This window comes from Topomyia yanbarensis, chromosome 3 (assembly GCF_030247195.1).
Source record: "Topomyia yanbarensis strain Yona2022 chromosome 3, ASM3024719v1, whole genome shotgun sequence".
NCBI classification, from domain to species: domain Eukaryota; kingdom Metazoa; phylum Arthropoda; class Insecta; order Diptera; family Culicidae; genus Topomyia; species Topomyia yanbarensis.
Genome location: NC_080672.1, coordinates 297,682,478 through 297,708,303, shown reverse-complemented (window position 1 = coordinate 297,708,303; position 25,826 = coordinate 297,682,478). Strand labels below are relative to the sequence as shown.

The window sequence follows — 25,826 nt, the reverse complement described above, 5'->3', positions numbered from 1 at the left end:
ATTGGCTGTGTATGTGTAGGCTAGACTAGACTAGATATTCCAGGCCCGTGCGCAGAAAATTCCCAAGGGGGGGGGGGGGAGGTGACTTTGATTTTTTAACGTTTATTTTAAATGAAACGTACAGAAACCCTCAAACTTTGAAGATTTATTCAGACCTAGTCTTGCGAACCAAGCAACTCAGCTCAGTAAATATTTGTTATCGAGAGGAGTGATCAAAAGACACCGCTGCCTAGTGGTCGGAAACCCTAAAAACGTGAACTTAATTCACTAGAGACCAAACCATCGAATATATTCACATGGTATCATTGGACGAATTGTTCGTAAAAATATTCCCCACAATCTGATAAAAATTACAATTAGGCATGGCTTACTACGACCAAACTAAAAAAAAAAACTTTTTATACTGACGAGGTAGAAAGTTGGTGTCTTCGACAAAGTTTTAGAACTTAAAGTTATCGATTTATAAAGCGTTTTCTATGGCAACACCCCTAAAATTTAGTTTTTATTAAAACCATATAGTATTGTTAAAGATTTTACCATTTTTACCATTAAAAACATAATTTTACGAAAAAACCGAAAAAAAATTCGTTCATTTTTGCATGGAAAATCTAAAAAAAAACGTTTTCATCCACCTGGTGGTGCAATTGTGCCTTTCTCATTTATCCTAACTACGACGCTGAAACACTTGAAATCAGCGGCGGATCCAGGAAGAGGGTTCGAAAGTTTGGACCCCACCAAAAAATTTCAACTGGTTAAGAAATTTTAAATTAGTTTCTCAACTCAAAATCATTTCAAACCAAATTTTTCACTGGTTTTTCAGACCCACTAGGAAAATTTATTCTGGAGGAACTAGAAAATTTTATTCGGATAAGGAGGTACATGATGAGCGAAGGGCGGCTTAGGAAAAAGTGGAGAGTGATGTGGGGGAGAGGGGGTATCCCTTGCCGTATTCCCCTAATTACGCCCCTGTTAAAATACAGAAAACCTATACAAGTAAAAAAATGGTCCTCCGGGCCGGGATTAAGGTTACGATGTTCAGAGTGATTGTATAAGCATTCTATAGGAGAAAGGCCAAACATGAAATAGTGAGCTTACCCTATTCATAGGGCTCTAGAGTGCCACGCATCAAACCTTCTTACCTTTATTAAGCGTAGTCTGGACGTTGAATATTGTGCCTGCTCGTCTATTTTGGTTTGCACCTTTCTCTCTTATACGCAGTTGAAGTTGGTGTAAAAAAATTAAAATTCTTCAATGACTCTAAAAGGAATGGGTATTTTTACAAGAATTGTGCGCCGCGCCGCCAATTTCAGGTAAAATTTTTACATGCAGTCTTCAACAATAATTTAATTTTTACTTCAACAATATTATGTGGTTTTAATACCTCAACATTTGTCTGGAACATGGTTTGCACGAAAAGTCACAGTGAAAAAAGTTATATTCAAAAACTACATTTAAGGGGGTTGTCTTAAAAAACGCTTTATAAATCGATAACCTTAAGTCGTACAAGTTCAAGTTGCCCAACAAAATTCTTCACTATGAGCATTTCTACAACTTTGTCGAAGACACCAACTTCCAACTCGTAAGCGTAAAAAGTTAATTTTTCTAGTTCAATCATAGTAAGTCGTGCCTCAATTTATTTTTTAATAGATTGTGGGGAATATTCATAGAACAATTATTCCAAAGACACCCTGTGAATATATTCGGTGGTTTGGCCTCTAGTGAATAAAGTTCAAGTTTTGGCATTTCCGACCGCTGTGTGCTGCCTGCTGGCTCGTGGTGGATTCGGATTGGTTTGTAGTAGTTGTTGAGCCAACAGACTAAACCTAAACCTCTTGTATCTCGTAATCCTCATTCATTTTGTTTTGTGTTAATCGTTATGTTTTTATCCACAGCTACTTTTCCTTACTTGCTGTCCAACCTTCAGGATATATCTGACCTGCTCAGGTCTGCTGCAAATATCGTCACCTGTTGAGACATGACCCGATCCGGAGGTGTCGGTCATAAGAATTTACGTTTGTTTACAACCACCTTCGCCGGGATTCTTATCCTTCTTGGTGGTAGTCGTTCCTATTTCTCTGCTAGCTGGTGCTGAGAACTTCTCGGCGGCGGTATTTTACTCTATATCGATGCCCATTTTCGCGATCCATTTCGTTGCCACTCCAACTAAATAATCATTGGCGTTAAAATTTGTCTAGACAACGATATCCCGATTTTCTCCCACTTCGTGTTTTTCCTGCTTAGCTGCCGTTGCTAGTCCGCTGACCGACATCTGCTGTCTACTCCCTACTGTTGCTTATATCGATGCTTGTCGAAACGTGAACCGATCCTTCAGAGAAGCCGTCCAACTCGACATACATCCCTTTCCAGCCACCCTCGCAAAGTTTCGTCATTGGTTTCTTCATTGACTTGTTTCCACAATGAGCGAACTCAAATGACATTTTCTGTGTCAAAACGGTTTGCAGATATTTTTTTCCTGAACAGGTAATAATTTTTTAAAAGTAATCCAAACCCCCCCCCCCCTTGCGCGCGGGCCTGAGATATTCGATCCCTGTTTCTCATACTTTTCGTAAGATAGACAACGGGTTAAGGCGTTTCTGAAAACCCCTTTTCCTCTCTCATGTAGGAAGGTAATGAAATTTGGAAGCCTAATTCCGGTGCAGAGCACAGAATTACATACATATGTATATATGTGTGTGTGTGTATTTGTGTATGTGCATGTGTCAAATAATGTCTCATTTTGCTCAGACATGCCAAGCCCAATGTAAACAATATTGGGTTGAAATGTAATATCGCCATAAGCTGCTATTAAATTTTATTTGAATCGGATTTCTGGTTCCGGAGTTACGGGTTGAAGCGTGCCAAAACCAGAACATCTGTGCTTATTACCGATACATCACTCGAAACAAGCCGGTTGTTTGGGCATTTACACAAAACTTGTGACGTTTGAAGTAGAATACTTTACTGTTCTTCTAACCCTCTAACCCTATGTGCAGTGATGGGAATCCAGGTGAACTACGTACAAAACAATTGATTCACCAACTACACTATGCCAAACTCGACTTATACAGCTTATTTCAGAGCTAGTTAAAATTTCCTATTCATTTAAAAATTCTTTCCCTGATTTAATTTTTGGCAAATTTACCGATCTAGTCATCGACGACAGGATATCAGCTAGCGGTTCAAATAATTCACAAACCATGACGCTTGTTCGTGCGTAACCTCGAATTATCATCGAACGGGACGAATAAACGAACACGCCAGAAAATTGTGCGTATTTTCTTTAAAACTGAGCACCAAATCGCTTGTTTGCTGCCATAGATCATCCTGACCAACCTCAAAGACACGGAACCATTTTTTTATTGCACACTACAATATAGGCACCATCATTATGCCAGCTACTAACAGTACTACGTCGCTTTACCGGTTTAGACAAATCCGTCAAGACAAGAAGGACACCTATTTTTGATATTCTTTTTGTGGGTGGTGAAATGGTAATCAGTGTCAGGAAAATTTATCTAACCGTGTTGAATCAGAAAACGAGCTGACTACCGACAACTTTACATAGCACGTTTTTTTTGGTTCGGAAAGTATGGTAGAATGAGCAATTTTCGGAATTGAACTTGCCGAAAATGAAACATCAATGCATTGCCAAACTGCTTGTCCTTGTGAAAATAAAAGCTCAAATACGTATTGTTTCATTTATTTGATAAGTATTCCCAAGTATTCGCTGATTTGACAGATCCATATTACTCTTACTACTTTGAGTAGTCTAGGTCAGATTATTTCGAATTGATGAACCCCGAATGTTCAAACTCTACCTTACTCATCCCAAGCAATAATACTGGTATTTCGAACGTCTGTTCAGTTAATATCTCTGCTAACTTTCCCTTTTCGACAATATGTGTGACCGTTTTCCTATTGTTTTTTTTATTTTTCGAAATTAGTTTTCACCGTTTGACGCAATTCACGCACTTGTTCTGAAAAACGATCGGTGCCGAGTGGGTACCTGAGGGTGATTTATTAGGAAAAATTTGCGGTGAAATTTCCCATCCACAGCTGTTTCGAGTGTTGCTTGAGAACATTCGACGCCGTTGGTTCGAGTCGTAAATTATTGTTCTTTCAGCACGTTTCAGCTCAAATTCATGAAATTATTACAATACGGGGGATTTTTTTTTTTGGTCGTTTAAAAATGCATTTCAGTTACTTTTGACTACTTTTCGAAACGTTTTTATCACATTTGATTTAATATTTGTTCATAATCATTTTAAAAGCCTCGTCCTCTTAATAGGAGATTTTCGAACTGTTCAATGTCTATTTTTTTAACTACAATTACTTTATTAGAATAAATATTAATCGAAAATGTGAAAAATTATCCAAAATTCATTTCTTTGCCATTCCGATCAGAAAGAAATAACAAGATTATAACAGAACACAATTTCTGTAACATATTGTGATTAATATAATTAATAATAATTAATATAATTAATTAACAATGCGAGATATAGTTTTGAAATATTTCTGTTATGTATTTCTGATCGGAATATTCTCTATTTTTTTACGATGCCGATAGTGTTGGTCAATTTAGTCAATTTGCATCCAGTAATGCAACATTTAAACAATATTTTCCTAAATTCCCCACTGTAAAATATTGAAAATTGTGTAAGTGACAGTGAATTCTCAGGAGACACTTCGAAAAAATGCGGTGTACACCATAACTCAATATCTACTGGACGAAACGTTTTGAAATTCCTCACAGTTTTTCTACACATCATTGTCCAGGTAACTTCAAGAGCTTTTAGTGATTATTATTAAGATTTTTACAATAATAAGTTAGATAAAATCTCCACCGTTGCAGAGTTATTGAACTTTTTTTTTGTAAATAACTAGTTTGTCTTTAACCCTTTCATGCCCAACTTTTTTCTAGTGCATGTAGGGTTTCAAAACTATTTTTCCTTGTAAACGTTTGGGTCAAGAAACACGAAAAGCCTATTTTCATAAAGATAGATGCTTCTATGGCAGTGCTAGAAGCTGGTCAATTTTTACCTTCTAATGCTCAATACAATTCTCCTAGAATAATTACAATAGTTCAATTACGTGGAAAACGTAGCCAACGACAGTCTAAATTGATAAGTTTTATCAGTTTTCAATAATATTGCACCATAACGAAGATATATGAAAAAATCATTTTCCGTCGTCAACGTAAACTGTCCCTGGCAGCACTGCTACATCGGAATCCAATCAGACTAATTGCAATAACTTCAGTTCTAGAGCTGATCCTTGTAACTGTTGATACTCAAATTAAAGGCAATAATCACATTAATGAGCCTTACTTGTTGTTGCAAGCAAATCTAGCCTCAATCAAAAGTTATAGCTGTTTAAAAACGTTGTTGTCCACAAACAACATGGGCATGAATGGGTTAAATACCTCACATTCAAAAAAAGAAATATTTTGTATTTCAAATCGTCTAGTTCCATTAGAAAGGTAAAATTTCCTAATTAATGGTGTTCTCACTTGTTTCAGTTAGGTGTGGTATCCGGCCTAGAATTGAGCCACTGGAGTCCTGCTCCCATGTCGTAGGAGGCGACTGAAAGTAGGAGACCCTAAGTCAAGGTGTAGTTCCGTGCCGAGGACTTAATGACTGGAGGGTCTAAAATATGCCACTCGCGCACGGAGCGTTTTGGGTTTTGCCCTTGCTGTGTTATGCGAATCTCTGACACAGTGGACCATTATTTTCTTCGCAAATCGTGGGAATCAAATGATCATGTCCCATTTAAACCTGATATGGCTCGCTAAATGCGTTATCATCCCAACTCGCTTGGTGTCCTCTAGTTGTTGTTCAATTTGTGTTGGAGATGAAATGTACAGTTCTCTAGTCAACAATGGTTAGAATAGCACAAGTCAATCTCCAACATAAACGTACAGCAACTATGAATTTATCTCGACTCATGCAGAAAGGTAAAGCTTCCATAGCATTGGTTCAAGAACCGTATTTCCATAAAGGAAACTTCTATTTTGGAGAGTTACTTAACACTGCCTTCATTGCTTACAACAAGACAGGCATGACTAACCCACGTGAAATGCCTCGTGCTTGCATTTTGCAAATAAGGCTATTGACGCGTGTCTCATATCGGAGCTCACAACTCGCGATATCTGTGTTGTCACAGTGTCACTGACTGTCGGAAACGTAGACAAAAAATACATATATTGTTCAGCATACCTACCGCATAACGAATCATCTCCTTCTGATGATTTCAAAAGCGTTGTATCATATTGTAGCAGAAATGGGCTTCCGCTCATTATCGGCAGTGATGCGAATGCTCATCACATCATTTGGGGCAGCTCAGACATCAATCTGAGAGGCTCTGAACTGATGGAGTACATAAGTAGTACAAATCTCCATACATATTCTGAATGTGGGAAACCGACCAACTTTTGCGAGGTCTGGGAGGGAGGAGGTGTTAGACATAACACTTTGCTCTGATAGAATTTTGCATGAACTGGGAAATTGGCAGGTTCCAAATGAAACTGAACCGTCTCTATCCGATCATAAATATATATTTTTCGATCATTTTGATGTCACCTTCAATGTGGTGACATATCGTAATCCTAAGTCTACAAACTGGGACCTCTTTTTGGAAAACTTGGCGACTAAATTTCATAGATATTTTCCAACAATTAGTCAACTAGACGACTTAGATGACGTCGTGGATACGACAAACTCATTCATATTAGCATCCTACGAAGAAGCTTGTCCACTTCGTACTGTTAAATCGACTAGGGGAACTCCTTGGTGGAGGGCTGAGCTTGAAAGAATGAAGAAAGTTATGAGAAGAGCATGGAACCGGCGTCAGCGTGATGACTCCAGGGCTTTCAGGTCAGCTCGTAGTGCATATAAGAAATGTCTTAGATCTGCAGAACGGGCTGGCTGGCAAAGCCTATGCACTAATGTCTCCAGTCTGAACGAGGCTAGCAGATTAAATAAAATTCTCTCCAAATCGAATGATTTTCAGATGAACTCCTTGAAAACCAGAGATGGTGTTTATGTGACGGACGAAAAAGATGTTCTTAATTGTCTCTTCGACACACACTTTCCAGGTTGTATCGATCCGGAGTTGAACAATGTTCACCGATCTCATTCTGGTGATTCGGACTCGTGGGCGTTAGCACGCACATTGGTTTCCACTGAATCGGTCAAGTGGGCGGTTGACAGCTTTGCTCCATACAAATCACCCGGAAAAGATGGAATACTTCCCATGCTACTGCAAAAGGGATTTGATATTCTTAAACATGTCTTGAAAAAGATTTTGCTTGCCAGTCTTGCTACCGGGTATATCCCGAAAGCATGGCGAGAAATAACTGTTAGATTTATTCCCAAAGGGGGGCGCTCAAGCTATGAAGAAGCCAAGAGTTTTAGGCGTATCAGCTTAAGTTCTTTTCTTCTGAAAGCTTTGGAACGGATAATCGATCATCACATCAGGAACGTTAGTTTAGTTGAATATCCACTGCACAAAATGCAACATGCATATCAGTGTGGGAAATCCACGATCACTTTGCTTCACGATGTTGTTTACAACATTGAGAAGGCCTTCTCGCTCAAGCAATCTAGCTTGGGTGTATTTCTAGATATTGAGGGTGCTTTTGACAATGTGTCCTTCCAGTCTATTCTGGAAGCTACGCACGGTCATGGGATACCTGCATGTATCTCAGGTTGGATAAACGCAATGCTTAGTAACCGCATACTTTGCTCGTCACTGCGACAGGCTGAGATACGGAAGTTGAGTATTTGCGGTTGTCCTCAGGGCGGCGTTCTGTCACCTTTGTTATGGAACTTAGTAGCTGACGGCTTGTTGAAGAAACTCAATGAGCTTGGATTTCCAACCTACGGGTTTGCTGACGATTACCAAATACTAATTACTGGATTTTGCATCGGAACAATCTTTGACTTAATGCAACAGGCATTAAGAGCTGTCGAACAGTGGTTAAACTATCAGTTAACCCAAGCAAAACTTCAATGGTTCTTTTCACGAAGAAGCGAATAACAACCGGGGTTCGTCCCTTGCAGTTCTTTGATTCTGAGCTGCTGTGTGCAGATCAAGTCAAATACGTTGGAGTCATATTGGATTCCAAACTGAATTGGTCTGCTCACATTGAGTTCAGAGTCAAGAAAGCGTGCATGGCCTTCGGGCAGTGCAGACGAACTTTTGGAAAGACCTGGGGTCTCAAACCTAAATACATCTATTGGATTTACACGACAATTGTACGTCCAATACTGTCATACGGATGCCTTGTGTGGTGGCAGAGGGGAGAGGTGGTGACAGTCCAGTCAAAGCTAAACCATCTGCAAAGAATGGCGCTCATGGCGTTGACTGGTGCTTTCACCACGACTCCGACTGCTGCTCTTGAGGCACTTCTAAACATCAAACCATTACACATACACTTAAAACAAGAAGCACTATCATGTGCATACAGACTGCAGGTTACTGGGCTTTGGAACAGTAATCATGTTGATCTTACTACCAGTCATACACGATTGGGGTCACAAATGGTTACATGGGGTGAAGATATTCTTGCTCCCAGCGATATTACACTCACTTGTAGTTTTCCTTACAGGACATTCCATGTGAAGATTCCCTCTCGAGAGGAGTGGTTGTCTGGCTTTATGGAAAGACAACAACAAACGCAAGTGGTTTGCTACACTGACGGTTCTCTGATGGAGGGACGTGCTGGTGCTGGTGTCTACTGTCGTGAAATGAGATTGGAACAATCTCACTCACTAGGTAGATACTGTACTGTATTCCAAGCAGAAATCTTTGCGATTATGTGCGGGGTGCAATCGGCCCTTCAACTGAGTTTGTCCGGCAGAGTTATAAACTTCTGCTCCGATAGTCAGGTTGCAATCAAGGCCCTTAGCTCAGACAAATCCCGGTCCAAGCTAGTGATCGCGTGCCGAACCCAAATCGAAGAACTAAGCATTGTCAACACTATCTACCTTGTCTGGGTGCCCGGACATTGCGGTATTACTGGAAATGAATGGGCTGACGAATTGGCCAGGGCAGGTTCAGCGATTGACTTCGTTGGTCCTGAGCCAGCACTGCCAATTTCGACAAGTTGGATAAGGGAAAAAATACGGTCCTGGGCTTCGTCCGAGCACCGCAATTATTGGAGAAATCTACAAACGTGTCGCCAAACAAAGGCGTTTCTAGAACAACCATGCCCAGTGGTTTCGAAAAATCTCTTACATTTTTCAAAGCTCCACTGCGGCATGCTGACCAGGGCTTTAACCGGCCACTGCAAACTCAATTATCACATGGCAACTATTCACGCTGAGTCTTTTTCATGTGATCTTTGTGAATCCGACTACGGAACCTCATATCATCTGATATGCAACTGTCCAGCGGTAGCGCAATTGCGATTTCGGGTCTTTAGCCGTCCTTATATAGACGAAACCATATTTGGTCGACTGAAACTCAGAGACATACTAATGTTTCTTGTCTAATGTGGTAAAGAGCTTTAGGCTTATTCGCAGGCAAGTTGAACTACTTGTGAGTTTAACTTACCTGTTGTTTATTTTTGTTTTGTGCTGTTATTTTTCCCACCCTTCCAATTCTACTTCCCTACACCTCCTTGTCCTTTCCTTCCGCTCAGGAAATGATGAAACACACGGCAAGGCACAAATCCCCGACTATGTACGGGGAACGTGCCATTTGAGCCAATATATTCTGATTCCTGATTCCTGAAGTGACAGTGAATTCTCAGGAGACACTTCGAAAAAATGCGGTGTACACCATAACTCAATATCTACTGGACGAAACGTTTTGAAATTCCTCACAGTTTTTCTACACATCATTGTCCAGGTAACTTCAAGAGCTTTTAGTGATTATTATTAAGATTTTTACAATAATAAGTTAGATAAAATCTCCACCGTTGCAGAGTTATTGAACTTTTTTGCCTTTCTCATATAAAGAAAGGCTATGCAATCACTGTAAAAATCGACTTTTTAACCGAGGCCCGGAGGGCCGAGTGTCATACACCATTCGATTCAGTTCGTCGAGATCAGCAAATGTCTGTGTGTGTGTATGTATGTGTGTGTGTATGTGTGTGTGTATGTGTGTGTGTGTCATTTAAACTCACACAATTTTCTCAGAGATGGCTGAACCGATTTTCGCAAACTTAGTTTCATCTGAAAGGTATAACGCTCCCATAAGCTGCTATTGAATTTTTAGTTGATCCGATTTCCGGTTCCGGAGTTACGGGTTGAAGAGTGCGGTCACACAGCAAATTCCCATATAAACTGGTACCACCATGATGTTCAAATGATGTAAAACATATTAAAATTGATGTAACATTACTCTAGTTTGCGGGTCTGGATCACTAATGATCAATTAAAGCAGCTTTGACCACATTGGCCACCTATGACGGTTCATGACGCCCCCGGGGAACTCGCCAAGTTCCTAAGCTAATATCACACCCATTCCCCAACGAATTCTCTACCGATTTTTACAAACTTGATTTCAAATGAAAGATACAGTAATGCCATTGACTGCTGCTGAATTTCACTCGGTTCTGACTCTTGCTTCCGGAGTTACAGTGGTGTTAGTAAGGATACACTGGAATTTCCCATATAAATCGGTACAATCGTAATACCTCAGAGGCTAAAAACTATTGAAATGGTCACCAAATAACTTCTAATCGCAGATCTAGATCACTGATTGCCAATCAAACATTCTTTGAATATATTGTCCACTGCCGACGATTCCGGAAGTCCGGAATTCCGGGCATATTCCACAATTAAAGTCAAATCGGTTCTTCGGTAATGACTGAACCGATTTTCTCAAACCAAGTCTCAAATGGAAGGAAAAATATGCAGTTGAGTATTGCGTCGCCGCCCCCCCCCCCGTCTTGCCCTTACACCTACCTCCTTCATCACTCCCCTCCCCTTGGACCACCCTCACGCCCGCATTTCCTTCATCCATCCCGTATACCGAAATAAGATGAAGGATTTCTGACGCATCCTCCACTCCCACTCTACTAACCCCCCATTCCCTACACGTTCAAACCCATTCCACCAACCTTTCCAAATTATAATCACATGAAGATATCATTGAACTCATGCTTATTAAGCTAATTAAATATTATTCTTTTGCCTTTCTCATATAGAAAGGTTTGCTTCAAAAATCGATTTTCTAACCGAGGCCCGGAGGGCCGAGTCTCATATAACATTCGACTCAGTTCGCCGAGATCGTAAAATATCTGTGTGTATGTATGTGTGTATGTATATGTGTATGTATGTATGTATGTATGTATGTATGTATGTATATATGTATGTATGTATGTATGTATGTATGTGTGTATATGCGGATTTGTTAACAAAATGTCCACATCGGTTTCTTGGAGATGGCTGAACCGATTTTTACAAACTAAGATTCAAATGAAAGGTATAATATTCCCATAGGTTGCTATTGAATTTCATTTTCAACCGACATCTTGTTCCGGATTACGAGTTGAAGAGTATGGTTACAAAACAAAATTTGTTGATTTGTCCACATCGGTTTCTCGGAATTTTCTGAACCGATTTTGACAAACTTGATTTTAAATGAAAGGTCCATCAGCTGCTGTTGAATTTTGTGTGGATCCGAGTTCTGGTTCCTGAATTACAGGGTGATACGTACGATCACGCAGCAAATCCCAATTCTAACGAATTCTGCGATTAATTGGTGAGGTGATTTTTTTCCAAAATATAAACACAACTGTTGAATTTGTAGATCTAGGTCACCAACAGTCATTCAAAGTCTCTTTGGCCACACTGGCCACCATCGACGGATCCGGAAGCATCCAAATTCAGAATAACGGTTATATTGGTTTTTCGAAAATGGCTAGAACGATTTGATCAACTTAGTCTCAAATGAAAGGTGTTGCGTCCCCGGAAACTGATATTAAATTCCATCTCCATCCGACTTCCAGCTCCGGAGTTACGGGTTGTGGAGTGCGATCACATAGAAAACTCCGATTCAAACCGATACCTCGATGAATGCAAAAAGGTGCTCTTATATATACTTACCAAGTGTAATAAGAATGAAAGACATTTCCATAATGTTATATTGTACGAACCAGTTATTAAATCATAGTTTGGAGAAATGAGAAAGGCACAATTGCACCTATAGGTGGATTAAAACAGGTTTTTTTTTGTAAATAACTAGTTTGTCTTTAAATACCTCACATTTAAAAAAAGAAATATTTTGTATTTCAAATCGTCTAGTTCAATTAGAAAGGTAAAATTTCCTAATTAATGGTGTTCTCACTTGTTTCAGTTAATGAGCTTAAGTAGTCTTTTGAACTTTTATTTAACCCTCCGGCACTCGTGCCGTTGTATTTGGTGCAACACCATCCGAAACTATAGCAAAGTCTTCCTTCAGCACCAGCGGCTGCTCGTTCAGGGAGCCGTTCGTGCAAGTGCTGGAGGATTAAAAGTTAACATTTGTCATCGATTGTTCGTTCATTTCTCGAAAATTTCAATAGTTAACATCACCACTTTAATGATTCAGATTATTCGTCTGGAAAAGCTGCATAATCTTTTCTTGTTTCCATATGTTTGGGATATTGATCTTGAATACTTTTATCTTATTTTCTCCAAAACTAGTTCTAAATGAAAAAGTATGTTGCTTTCTTTGGAAAGCCAAGAAAATTTCACAGAGAAAAATGTATTAATACCATTCAGTTAAGTGAATTTAGTATTATTTCAGAAGTAAATTATTTTAAAGTTAGTGTTATTATTAGCATTTCCGTTAATTTTGTTAAAATAGTAAATAATAAACATCACCATTATAATCATCGAAATAATACATCTTAGCAAGTTCTACTATTCTTTCTCTGACTCCATTCAATTATCTTTTTTCGTTTCGGCGCAAAATTATTTTTATCACATCATTTCATATGCAAATGCAACGATTTCGAACCCACTACATTTGCGATGACGTTATGCTGTGTTCACTATTAAACGGCAGCGAAATGAAAAGAGAAAGAGATGAAGTGTCAAATAGCAAGTTATAGAGAATGTTAAGGGGATTCCAATGAACAACAGCAACAATAGATTTTATTGATTAATAATAATCAGAATTAATACAAAACTCTTCGAAACACACTCATTTTGAGCTATTTTTTAGCCCTAACTAAAAGACATTTGAACATAAATCAATAGGAAATTTTCAGTCTATTCTCAACCACCAAAGGCATCAGTCACAATACCAGTGTGCTCTCTGCTGCTACCCAAGCCAGCGCAAACATTTGCTTTTTTCTTGTGTGCATTGTCTTAAGAACAAAGGGAACCGTTACTATTCTTCTTGTGTGGTGATCTATCAAGATAACTGAGCCTCATAAACAAAATGTGATTCTTCGGGCTAACACGGTGGCCATTGACTTCCGGTCTTTCCGCATAAGACCAAGTATTGGTGATGTAGAACAATTGCTGAAGGTGAAAATGCAGCTTCGGTTTTTGGAAGTCAGCTTCATCCAGTTGGAGCACGTCAGACACGCGGTGCTGATAACGTTCAACAAAAACAACCAGGGAAAAAAATCATTTCGCAAAACAACTTGAAACACGTGCTGGATTGTGACACCGCTAAAATCAAGATCCCTGTGTATATGGATAACGGAAACGTGGAAGTCAAATTACATGATTGGGCACCACGTACTTGCATTAAAAGATTCATGTCGTATTTCTGAGAAGTGGAATCCATTACGGAGGACACGTGGAGGAACTACTTTCCAGGTATTTCAAATGGTGTTTTTGTGGTGAGAATGCGGGTAGACCAACCCATTCCCTCCTACCTTACCCTGCAGTACATAACAGAAGAGATTGATACCATTATACAGCGAACTCTATGTACATACCAAGGACAAACTAGTTCTGTGAACAAACGGCACATTATGGACAACCCTGCCCAGAAAGTGCTAAGAAAAGCTCATCTACAGAAAGAAATGCCAACACTCAGTCTCCAATATCATTCCCTGAGCCACAAACAATTTCCATATTTGTGGATGCTGTTCAAGCAATAATGACAACTGCGAAAGCCGCGTCAAGTACCACAAACTCAACAGCTAATACCATCAATGAGGGAGCTACTGGCAATGACGAAGGGTTCACGTTCGTGACCCGAAAAGGAAAAAAGTTAGAAACAACACCTGATTGCGAACATCAAGGCAGTAACCCCGATGATGACCCGGACATGTGCGACGACGATAGAGATATGATTGACCCACATGATACAGTTGACGGGGATGCAAATATTTCTCCGACACGAAAACGAATCTCCGCGCGCAATGGCAAGTCGCGCATACGGGATCGGATAGACTCTTAGAGTAGTATTGTTTATTATTTTTATTTTTTACATCATGTAAATATATAAAAGACCCACGGCTCCGTGAAGCTAACGCCTTGAGCCGTGCTAAATAAACGAATTAAAAAAATGGGAAATTTTCTTAGCTTTCCAATAAAATATTTATTTCTGATATAAAGCATATTTTATAGACTAGAGTCTTTTAAACGCTTGCAAGCCGATTACAGACAAAGTTTAGTATTAAAATTACAAAGAAAGGAGTAGAGATAGGAATATGATGTTGAAGAATAAATTATGGATCTTTGTAAAACCCAACTTTTGGATAATAGATATTGCTATGATCATAATTGATCATTTTGAAATAAAAAAATAAGAAAAACCTCTTCAAAAACGTTAACTTTTAACTACTTTACAACTAAAAAGTAACTAATGCTAATTAACTGGAATATATGAGAACACCATTCCAAAGAAAGTTTTCCAACCTTTCCGATGGAACTAAAAGATTTAAAATACAAACTATACTTTTTGAGTTTATTATAAGATATATTATTGAGTATTTTATGGTATGTGTACAATGATATACCAGTCAATCATTCGAGAGGTTCTTAACCATGAACCAAACACCCTGTATACCAATCGATTTAGCTCGACGATTTGGAACAATGTTTTTGTGTGTATGTGACGGACAAACTGTCATTCGTGTTTCTCAGCTATGGCTGAACCGATCTTATCCAAACCAAATGCAAATAAAAGGCCTACCATCCAGACAGAATGTTATTAATTTGTTTTTGATTCTGTTGTTTAGTTTTCCAACATTTGGGTGCTTGAATGTGTGAAAAAAGTGTTTTTTTGCAGTTTTTATGAATTAACTGTCGAAATTGATAACATTTACGTGTCTTCAGACAGATAATAAAAATTCCTTTCGAACGAGCTATAGTTTGTTGAAATTGGACCTTTATTAAAAGAGATATTTAACAATAAACAAGAAAGATTTTAATCATTTCCCATAGCTAGAAATAAGACCAAAACATACAATACCCAAAAGTAGTTTCAACATATACTAAATTTAGATGCAACGATGTACTACTACTTTATATTAAAATCTATAATTTTCATTTACAGAGGCAATCCTCAGTCCTTGTGAACGAACCTGTAATCGAGCAGAGTGGCCTCGAATATGCCGCTACCGTTTCGTTGTGGAGAAACGTACCTTCATCAAGTCCTCGTAAGTATCCTCTCAATCCTGGTTTATTTCTAGGAATATTTTGAATGATACATTATCAGCAACAGCAGCACGATTTGCCAACACCTCGGTTAGCAAACCAACGTACGATTGGGAGGATTTAACGACATTGGCTAATTAATTCTGTACCCGAAAAGAATATGTGTGCCGTACTCGGAGCTTTATTTTCGCTCAAAATAATGCGTTCCGCTTGTTTAATTGCAGAGTGGATCATAAAAGTATAATTAGCGACGATGAACCGGCTGTTGGCGTCGGTGCCGGGCAGTTTGATGGCAGTGCTGGGAACCGCCACCACTACCTTGTCAACGGAAAGCACACCGGACCAACGCTGAACGTGTGCGAGAATGATTTTATAGTGATTGACGTTGAAAATCGCATCCCGGGCCAAAGTATTTCGATACACTGGACCGGCCAGAGTCAACGCCGTACACCCTTCATGGATGGGGTACCGATGTGAGTAGGCGGAGCTGGGTGGGTAGATTGTTTCTTTCGATGGCAACGATGGCAACGTTCGGTAGTTTTCCCAACGGGTGAAGGACGGTGCGTCTCCATTGTGTGCTTCTAGGATGATTGTTCATTTTGTCGCGATATAAGGGGACATTTTGTTTGGCTAGTTTTAATGTATCAACTATTATAGGATTACACAATGTCCGATTACCAGCTTCACCATATTCCAGTACAAATTCCAAGCGGATCGCGTCGGAACGCACCTATATCATGGTTTCTCCAGCGAAGAACGGAATCTCGGTCTGGTTGGTGCTCTGCTGGTTCATTCAGTATACGAACAAACCAAACATCCCTTGACAAGAAATCGGGAAGAAGATATTGTGTGGATAATTTCCGAAACGAATGGAAACATTTTGTTCAACGGCAGAAGGAGGATGGTTCAGTACGTTAAGCCTGGCGCAAGGTATCGATTGCGAGTTGCTTACATGGCACCTGCCGGGCGACAGGATTGCGAACGGTGGTTGGAGATTGAGGATCATCGGCTTACGGTGATTGCGGTAGATGGAAATTTAATGGAGCCCCTTTTGGTGGAACGTATTGCACTTTCCGATGGCGGTCGCGTGGATTTCATTATACAAACCACAGGAATTGCGCGGGATTACGTGATTCGTGTAGTCGCTGGTGAAAATAAAGCCAATGGTAGCTGCGGGATCCTATCTCAGCGGTTTCAGCAGCACGGAAAGCATGCGTTGGCTTCAATGTTCGTGTTCCGGTTGAAATATGTGGGACCGGGAACAGCTGCACAACGTCTGCTCGAAAATGCTAATGATGGTGAGTTCATCATCGATTAGATTAAAATTTGTCACGGTGTTAAGGATAGCAGAATTTTGATTATATGATACAAGATCAAATTTAAATTTAACCTTCTATTAATGTGGACCTCTTTAGCTATATTATTTTCTTTCCAGCTTATTCATGTAACAGTAAACGTCCATTTACACGGAAAAAATGTTCCCAAAATCGTGAATTATTTATGAATCCATTCAATCCTCGTGAACTATTATTCATCACAATCCAATATCCGTACTCGGGAAATAGTTCACGAAATGATCAAATATTATTCATGTATTCGTAAACTGGTCAATGATTCCTAACATATTAGTCACGATCCAATATTCGTGCTCGTGAAACAGTTCACAAAAACATCAAATATTATTCATGTATTCGGGACTGGTTCATGAATCCTAGTATAATAGTCACAACTTATCATTCGTTTTCATGATATAATTCTCGAAATCATAAAATATTCATGTATTCCTGAACTGGTTCATGATTTTTAGTACATGATTTACAATCTATTTTGCGTGCTAGTGATATTTTGAAGATTTGTAAAAATCAATTGAAAATGTCATGCAACATGGTAATGAAATGAATGAAGAGATATAAAAAAATATTGGGACTATTGGGATGTGATGTATGGACAGAAAACGAACTGCGCGTGATATAGTTCGCAGAACACGATATCGCGAATGAGTCACATTTTTATGATCCAGTTCATATTGTCACGTTATTCCGATTAGAAAACCGATAGTAACCAAGAAATAATAGATCACGATAAGGCGAATTTACGAATACCATAATAAAACTGCTGATATCATAAACATTAGTCATATTAATCTTCGTGCCATATTTGAAAGTAAGCACTAAAATAAAATTTCACGATAACATGAACAGAAATTACGAAAATCGTGACTAAGATCCTGAAATCATGAACACATATCACACAACTCGTGACAAAAATTTCTATAATCTTGACTAAGATCCTGAAATCTTGTACATGAAATACTCTATTCATGACTAAAATATCACCATAACATTAACAGAAGTTACACAAATCGTGACTAAGATCCTGAAATCATGAATACAAATCACACAACTCATGACAAAAAAATACTAAAATCGTGACTAAGATCCTGAAATCATGAACATGAATCGCACTACTCATGACTAAAATATCACGATAACGTGAATAAAGGTTACGAAAATCGCGTCTAAGATCCTGAAATCATGAAATTTAATCCCGCTACTCCGGCAGAAAAATCCGATAGTAAACTCATGAATAAAATAGCATGGTAACATGATGAGAAATTACAAGAATCGCGAATAAGCTTTTGAAATCATGAACAAAGTTTGACTATCGACTGTGTATTCCCAAATCATGAACAAGAATCACAACAAAAACTAGACATGTCCAGGGAACAACAACAGTAACCCAACCAAACATTCTAATGTAACGCCATGTATATATTCGGGGCGAACTAGTTTTTTGAAAAAAACAAATAGTTTCTTGAATACGAGAATTATTATTCATAATTTCAGGAACTTGGTAATGGTTTTCGTAAATCGTTCAGTTCACGAAATCTTGACCTTTTATTTATGAATTTATAAACCGATTTATTTCCGTGTACTGAGCAAAAGTGCCCGTGTTGAAACATATTTCTTTTCATGAGTTGCTTTAGTGAAAACGTCAACGACAAGCTCTCTGTTTGGCTCGTAACCATTTCGATTCTACGAGGTCTACGCGAAATCGGTTGTCATAATTCACGATGTGTGTGTGTAAAACCTATCCCCTCTCCTTATTATTTTTTTGAATTCGGATTAGTACTAATAGTGCAAATTGAAATCCTTCATCCAATCACTACCTATTGTGAGTTCAACGGTATTCGCAATATATTGCTTACTGTGAGATCACTTTTAGAAAAATTCGATATCGAAATAATGGCGTTGTGGTAGCGTGTTGTCAAGAGATACAATTTCTGTTTTAGTTCTCAGATCTCATTGAAAATTTTAATAAATGCTGTTAAGGATATGTGCAGTATAAGCAATATATTTTTTTGGTTTTTTGGTCCAACACAACATATATAGCCCCTTACGGGAAATTCAGTTTTGCCATTAAAAATGCAATGAATGAAGATTTTTTTTATTCACAAGACGTTGGGAATAAGTCGATTGTCCGCCTATTTTAAAGTGAATGGCTTCGCTTAATCTTTCATTTGATTTGATTTTTGAAATTTGATCGACATAATACCCCAAAAGGCAGTTCTAAGAGTTATATGAATAATTTCATCACACTGTTAGGTGGATTAAAAGCGTTTTTTCGGAACATAAACACTATCCAATAAAATACTGACTGATTGTTCGATAAAAATCTAACAACATTACCGAAACTCGTCAAAAGCTTACAAAACAGGTTCAGTAAATCATCTGTCAAGTCGCCATTTTTTAGAGTAGATTTTCCTGATCCCAATGGTGTGCTTTATTTATTACCTCATTAAGGCAATTTTACACATCTCGTTTTTTGGATAGCAAGTATAACAATAGAAAGCCGGATGGGACACGAAGTGATTCAACGTCAATGTCCGTTTCCATTCAATTATATCGGATGAGAAAGTGGAAAAAATGTTTTGTTTCTACATATTTGTTGATTGTTGCGATCAAGTGATTTTTTTTGAAAATGAGAATATGTCTTGAGCTCCCGGGATAAAATTCGCGATCAAGTTTTGGAGATGTAAGATAACTTTAAATAAAGCATAAATGCACATTGGATCAGTGTTCATCCGCTATTCAGCAATGTTTGGGGTTGCGTTATATTATGAAGATCATATTTTTTCAGATGTTTTTATTTAAATTTCTAGAATATACAACTGATATTCATTGAAATAGAAATCATTTCGTTCGTCTCTTCATTTTCTGTACAACCAGTAAAACACTAAGACGAATTTCGCGCCAAATCGTATTCAGAGTTGGAAGCACCCTATTAGATTCTAATTCTTTCTGTACATGAAAACTTTGTCACGAAAAGCCACTTTGCATATTTTCTTTTTCCAAAAATGATCTAGACTATCTTTTGAAAAGGGCCAAACTTTTTTTTCCCAATTTTTTTAAAATGGCAATAGTCTAAAAATGACAAATCCTACAAAAAAATGTTGTAGGAGTGGTTTTCACAAAGTTAGTCTAATTTTCGCATAAAAATATTGAAAAAAAATTTCATTTCAAAAATTTTAGTCGATTTTCAAAAAAAAACCATTTTTGATTTGGATGAAATTTTGTTCCAAGATAGGTAATTTTGTTCCCTACCTACCATCAAAAATTCAAGTTGCGCCCTTTTGAGGAAAAAAAGTTATTTAAAAAAACTTTTCCTTGTCCAAACTGATTTTTTTTTCTTCAGTAAGCATACTTTTATTAGGGGTTTAACTACTTTTTCATTTTTTATGAAATCGAAATTTTTTTATTACTTTATCTGAAAGTACAACTCCTTGCGAATAGTTTCCCAATTTTTTATAAAGATCCAAGAAATAGATCGAAAGCTACAGCGCTTCCAAGCGCGCTTCGTCTACCAAGAGCAGTGGTAATTTGAAATTTTAAACTCGATTTTCTCGAAATGTCGTTTTACTAAAAATGGTTTTTCCGTGATCACGATTACCGAAAAACTACTCAATCAATTTTCTTAATTTTTTTCAATTGATCGTAATTAATTCCTTTTTTATTCATAAATTTTTGTTTCATGGAAAAGAATTTTTAATACAATTTTTAGAGCTTAAAACAGCGATTTTTTACTAAAAACGTTCTAGAATGCAGGAAAAAAAATATTATTTATTAAACTAATCGTTGAGGTACGATGAATACTCATATACTAATAAAAAATTTTGAGTATTGGGTTTTTAGATGATCTATTGGTCTCCAATCGTGATCACCGCAAACCTCTTAAATAAAAAAGGGTTTCGGGGAAAAAGCCATAACTCCGCCAATTATAAATTTATTTTTATAAACTTATGCTTGTTTATTTTTCCTTAAAAATGTACTACAAAATATTATAAGTTTGATGTAATGAAATCATTCCTTTATTTCTTTACTCAAATTCAAACTTTCTTGACATTTTTATCACCAAATCGTATGTAACCCCTTAATCAAGAATCCTATTTAAAAGAGTTTATGTCGTTAAACAAATATTCCATTTTTCCTTTTTTTCTTGTATAGTGCTGAGGAGGAATTAGTGAAAGAAATAACCACTGTATTGAATTTTACACAATTATTTATTTATTTATTTTTATATTTTACATTTGTCTTAAACCTATCTTCATGCATGATATTTTGTATTATTTCTATACCAGGAAAATATTTTTGGTTCATCTTCTGAATTAGAATATCTTTTCGTCTCTACTTTGCCCTCAGGAATAGGCACAAAACTGTGGAATTTTTGAGCTCCAGGTATTGTTTTGGTGTTATTATACAGCTCTTAGAGTTCTTCTTAAGCAGAGAATTAATTTTGTGATATTTTTATCAGTTTGTTCAACTGACCAGTCATATAACTCTTGGGGACTTGTTATGGTCTTTCCATAGTCGCGAGCAAGACTAGCTTTTTTGCCATTCGCTTGAGAGTGTCAGCAATAGCATCACAGGGTCTTTTTCCATGGGATGCTGTAACAAAATGCCATTCTGCTCTTAAGGTTGAAGAGAGAATCGGCAAAAATCAAAAACGAAAAAAAGCAGTTTTTTCCACACCGAGTGTTAGATTTTCATAAAAATCAATCAGCAGTACTGTAACAACATTTTACATAAGCTGATTGATTTTTATGAAGGTCTAACACTCGGTGTGGAAAAAAAACTGCTTTTTTTCGTTTTCGATTTTGGCCCATTCTCTTTCCAACCTCCAACCTGAGTTACTTTGACTGGAATCTACACAAGCTTGCAAAGTTTTTCTTATTTTTGTATTGTGCTGCTGCTCCATCAGACACAAAATAAATTTTAGAAAAGTTTGTCAATTGTTTCATAAAATTTATCAGTGTTGAGAAGAATAAATGAACTGCAGTCACAGACAAACAGACGTAACAGCTCGAAGAAAATTCTAAACTACGGTATACTAGCGACATCTGTTGAACACATTGCACAAAATGTGATTCTGGCAACCATGGGAAATAATTTTTTTTTCAACCGAAGTCCTGGCAACAATGCCCACAACTCTTGTCAACTGCAAGATAGTAGATGAAAGGTAGGAGCATTGTTGCAGTTGTTAAATTTGAAGAGCGAAATAGAAAAATCGCCTATGTCCATAGCATAATGATTGCAATTGACAAATTTAAAGAATGCAGAGCCACGTCTGCATTTTTAAAACCAAACTCAACCATTTATTGTTACGGGAAATTAGATAACGCAAAAATTGTTTTTCTTTTCGTGTGAAGAAATCTATTCTTATCGTTAATTGGTCGTACGATTGATTTTTGTCTCTTTTTACTCTTCTTTGCCGTCGCTCTTTTGGAATCCCGGAGAAATCGGGAACTCAGTTATTTTTCAGGCTGGTGTTTAGTTTTACTATAAGAACAAGGTTATGTAGCCTATTTTTAAAAAGTTGGCTGTATTATCGAGGTCATCAATGGATCAAGATCGCGGAGACACAACTCCTAAAATTTCCTTGCTAATATCAAGACCAATTCGCGCATCAACGATTTCATTTTTAGTTTTCCGTAAATAATAACTCAGTATGTAAGCTATGGGAGAATTTAATTTTATAAAATTCTAAACTGATGGTTCACCACGATGATGCTGCATACGAGTACATGGCACTACTTTTCCTTTCAACGAAATCTTTACTTCTATCTTGAGTGCTCTGCGTATGTATACTCGATGTGTTGGTCTTCTACGGAACTGTATCCTGACGCAACCTAAATATGTAGTTATTATCATTCATAATAATCCCACGACTTGATGTTTTATCGCTTGTTGGGTTTCGATTGGATCATTAAATTTATCTAGATTGAATATGATCTGAGCGTATCTTTAGTTTTCGTAGCTCCTGCACCCCGCCAACGTTGAAATTCTCCGACGGGTCCGGGGACTGACTAATTCGAATCTATTGCATACTTCCGGGTAGATTCGTTACAACGAACCAGTTCAATTGGCAAGATCATCACTGTCGTCAGTTTTCTACGATAAAACCGATAAAACAAACGAATATGAAGACGAAAAACATAAATAAATAACGTAGTGGGCTTTTATGTGGCCAGACGTTTTGATTCGGTTCAGTCATAATTATTTTTGTCGGTAGTTTTGAGATAAAACCGTGTCACTAAGTGTTCGAATCAGAAGGTCCCTGCTGAAGTTCGACCTTTTTCGTCCGTTTCATCTTGCGCCAATGAATCAAGATGCTCGTTTATTTATTTTATGGGTCGCGGACGCCATGTTCAATTGACGTGTATAAAACTAATACATTCAAAAGTGATGAATGTTTCCACTTTTCTTTCCCTTTATCTTGGTTTTCGGGTGCTTGCGGTAACGAAATGACGCATTATGGCTATATGTCAAAATCGCTTCACAAGCGCCACGCTCGGGAAGATGGCGCATTCTTCATATTTTAAATCGACTGTTTTTTCTATGGGCGATGAAAATTCATCTCGTATTACATCTGTTTGTCTGTGCTGCAGTCTTCAAGTCTTCCAGTCTTCTTGTCTTCCAGTCTTACATTCTTACAGTCTTCCAACCTTCCGATCTTCCAATCTTCCAGTCTTCCAGTATTCATTCAAGTTTGTTATGAATATATACCAAATATGCATGTATCAGGCAACTAGCAGCTGGGAAAATGGATTCTGAGATGATCATGGTTTTCTTTCATTGGTTTAGTTTTCGATAAAAATACACTGAAGAAAAAAAATCAGTTTGAACAAGGTAAAGTTTTTTTTAAATAACTTTTTTTCTTCAAAAGTTCCCAACATGAATTTTTGACGGTTGGTAGGGAACATAATTATCTATCTTGGAACAAAATTTCAACCAAATCAAAAATGGGGTTTTTTATACATCGACTTCAAATTTTTAAAATCGATTTTTTTCAGTGTAGGAGTCAATGATGAATTTTTTTAATATTTTTATTCGAAAATTTGACTAATTTTGTGAAAACCACTTCTACAACATTTTTTTGTAGGATTTGTCATTTTTCGACTAAAGCCATTTGAAAAAAGTTGGTAAAAAAAGTTTGGTCCTTTTCAAAAGACAGTCTAGATCATTTTTGGAAAAACAAAATATGCTAAGTGGTTTTTTGTGACAAAGTTTTCACGTACAGAAAGTTTCATTAGAATCTGAGAGGGTGCTGCCAACATTTATTCCAGTTGGCGCGAAATTCGTAGAATAAAAAAAGTTACTTTCACCGGTAATTCGTCAAATTCAATTATCAAATTACTGAACAAGTCAGCAATCCTTAGCTGAAATATACCGCTCACGATCTAAAAATTTTGCTGACTGACCATTTTTTGACGTTTGGGTAGAACGGGAATATTGCGAAGAGATCGGTAACAGAATTGTTTTACTGAATTGATTACCGAACGGTTTGCTGTACGTAAAATTTTACGCTACCCAGTAATTCAAATTAAGTGTGTAGATCGTAATGTTCTACAATTTCTGTACCCTTTCGTACGTTGTCTTATCCTATTCGACTTGCATATTCGGTTTCTTGACCTTTACTACGGATCCATTCAAAATAACGTGGAGCTTAATCGATCGGCCTAATATAATGTCGACAGGAAGCAAATAGTGCTTCATTAACAACTAACCCAATCAACTTTGATTCAACCCCGAGCGAAGTAATCCCACGTTAATTTTCAACATTTCTTGAAAATTGGTAATAGTGTGGAATACATTCTGTGCGTTGGAAACGTCTACTGTTACGTCATTTTCAGAGTTGTTTGATTGCTTATTCGGCTGGCCGCCCCTTATCTGGGTTGTGACATCTAGTCTCGTGATGGGATATAGCTAATGCTGCACTGACTTCATTCTTCAGCTGCCCGTTCCGGAACACAAGCTGTTCTTAGCTACTTACTATTAACATGGAGAAAAATAGCCACCGTCATGTATTCTGAAAATACACTCGTAGCATGTTGTTTGTGTTAGTAGCGCATGGTGAACATTTCATAATGCTTGGTGTAAAGACTGTAAGGCCTCGGAGGAAGTAACGAGATAGAAAACAGCTAACCTGGACGAAGTAGTCAGATTCTTGGCAATATTACAATTTCACAGATCCGCATTCCAGACGGCTCTGACGTAGAATCCAATGCCTTCAGATTCGGATTCAGCCTCATTTCGTAGGACACAAATGTCTTGTAGGTGCCATTTTTTCATTTGTAGACCATGCAAATCACAACAACTGTTACAGGATACAGTATCCGAAGTGCTAGACAAAGAAAAGAACAAATAATTGATAAATTACAATATAAATAAAAATAAATAATTAATATTATAAAAATGTGTAAAAATAGCCGTTTGTTAAGGGACCATTCATAAATTACGTAACGGTTTTAGGGGGGGGGGGGGTACAACAAGTTGTGACATGTTGTGACATAGGGGGGAGGGGGAGTTAACTAGATCATTACGTAACATGTTTTCACCGAAGAAAAAATTTTTTTTCTAGGAATTTGTTACGTAACAGGGGAGGGGGAGATGAAGAAATTTGTGACGATTTGTTACATGGGGGAGTCAATTTTGGGCAATTTTTGCGTTAGGTAATTTATGAATGGTCCCTAAAAATGAGTTACACAATTTTTTTTTCATTCAGAATCGATTTCCAAGAGTCGCTAGGGCCAATTTGCAAAAAAGCATTATTAGTGAGTCATTTTAGCAACCCGTACCTATTATACCAGTCTAAAATATAAAGAGTCGATCCAGCGTGTTTAATTTTGGATCATCGCCAATGAACGAAATGTCCGATTTCGTTGTCATTGTCCAAAAGTTATAGAATTAGATTTATATATTTTTTCGTTAC

At 37.5% G+C, this 25,826-nt stretch overlaps 1 protein-coding gene across 1 annotated transcript in view; it reads left to right on the top strand.

Moving 5' to 3' along the window:
* Positions 1 to 25,826, top strand: part of LOC131690982 (uncharacterized) — a 38,117-nt gene that overhangs the window by 1,167 nt on the left and 11,124 nt on the right. The window contains exons 2-4 of the mRNA XM_058977096.1: positions 15,457 to 15,559; positions 15,782 to 16,030; positions 16,215 to 16,855. Coding sequence (XP_058833079.1) covers positions 15,457 to 15,559; positions 15,782 to 16,030; positions 16,215 to 16,855 — 993 coding nt within the window. The remainder of the gene's footprint in view (positions 1 to 15,456; positions 15,560 to 15,781; positions 16,031 to 16,214; positions 16,856 to 25,826) is intronic.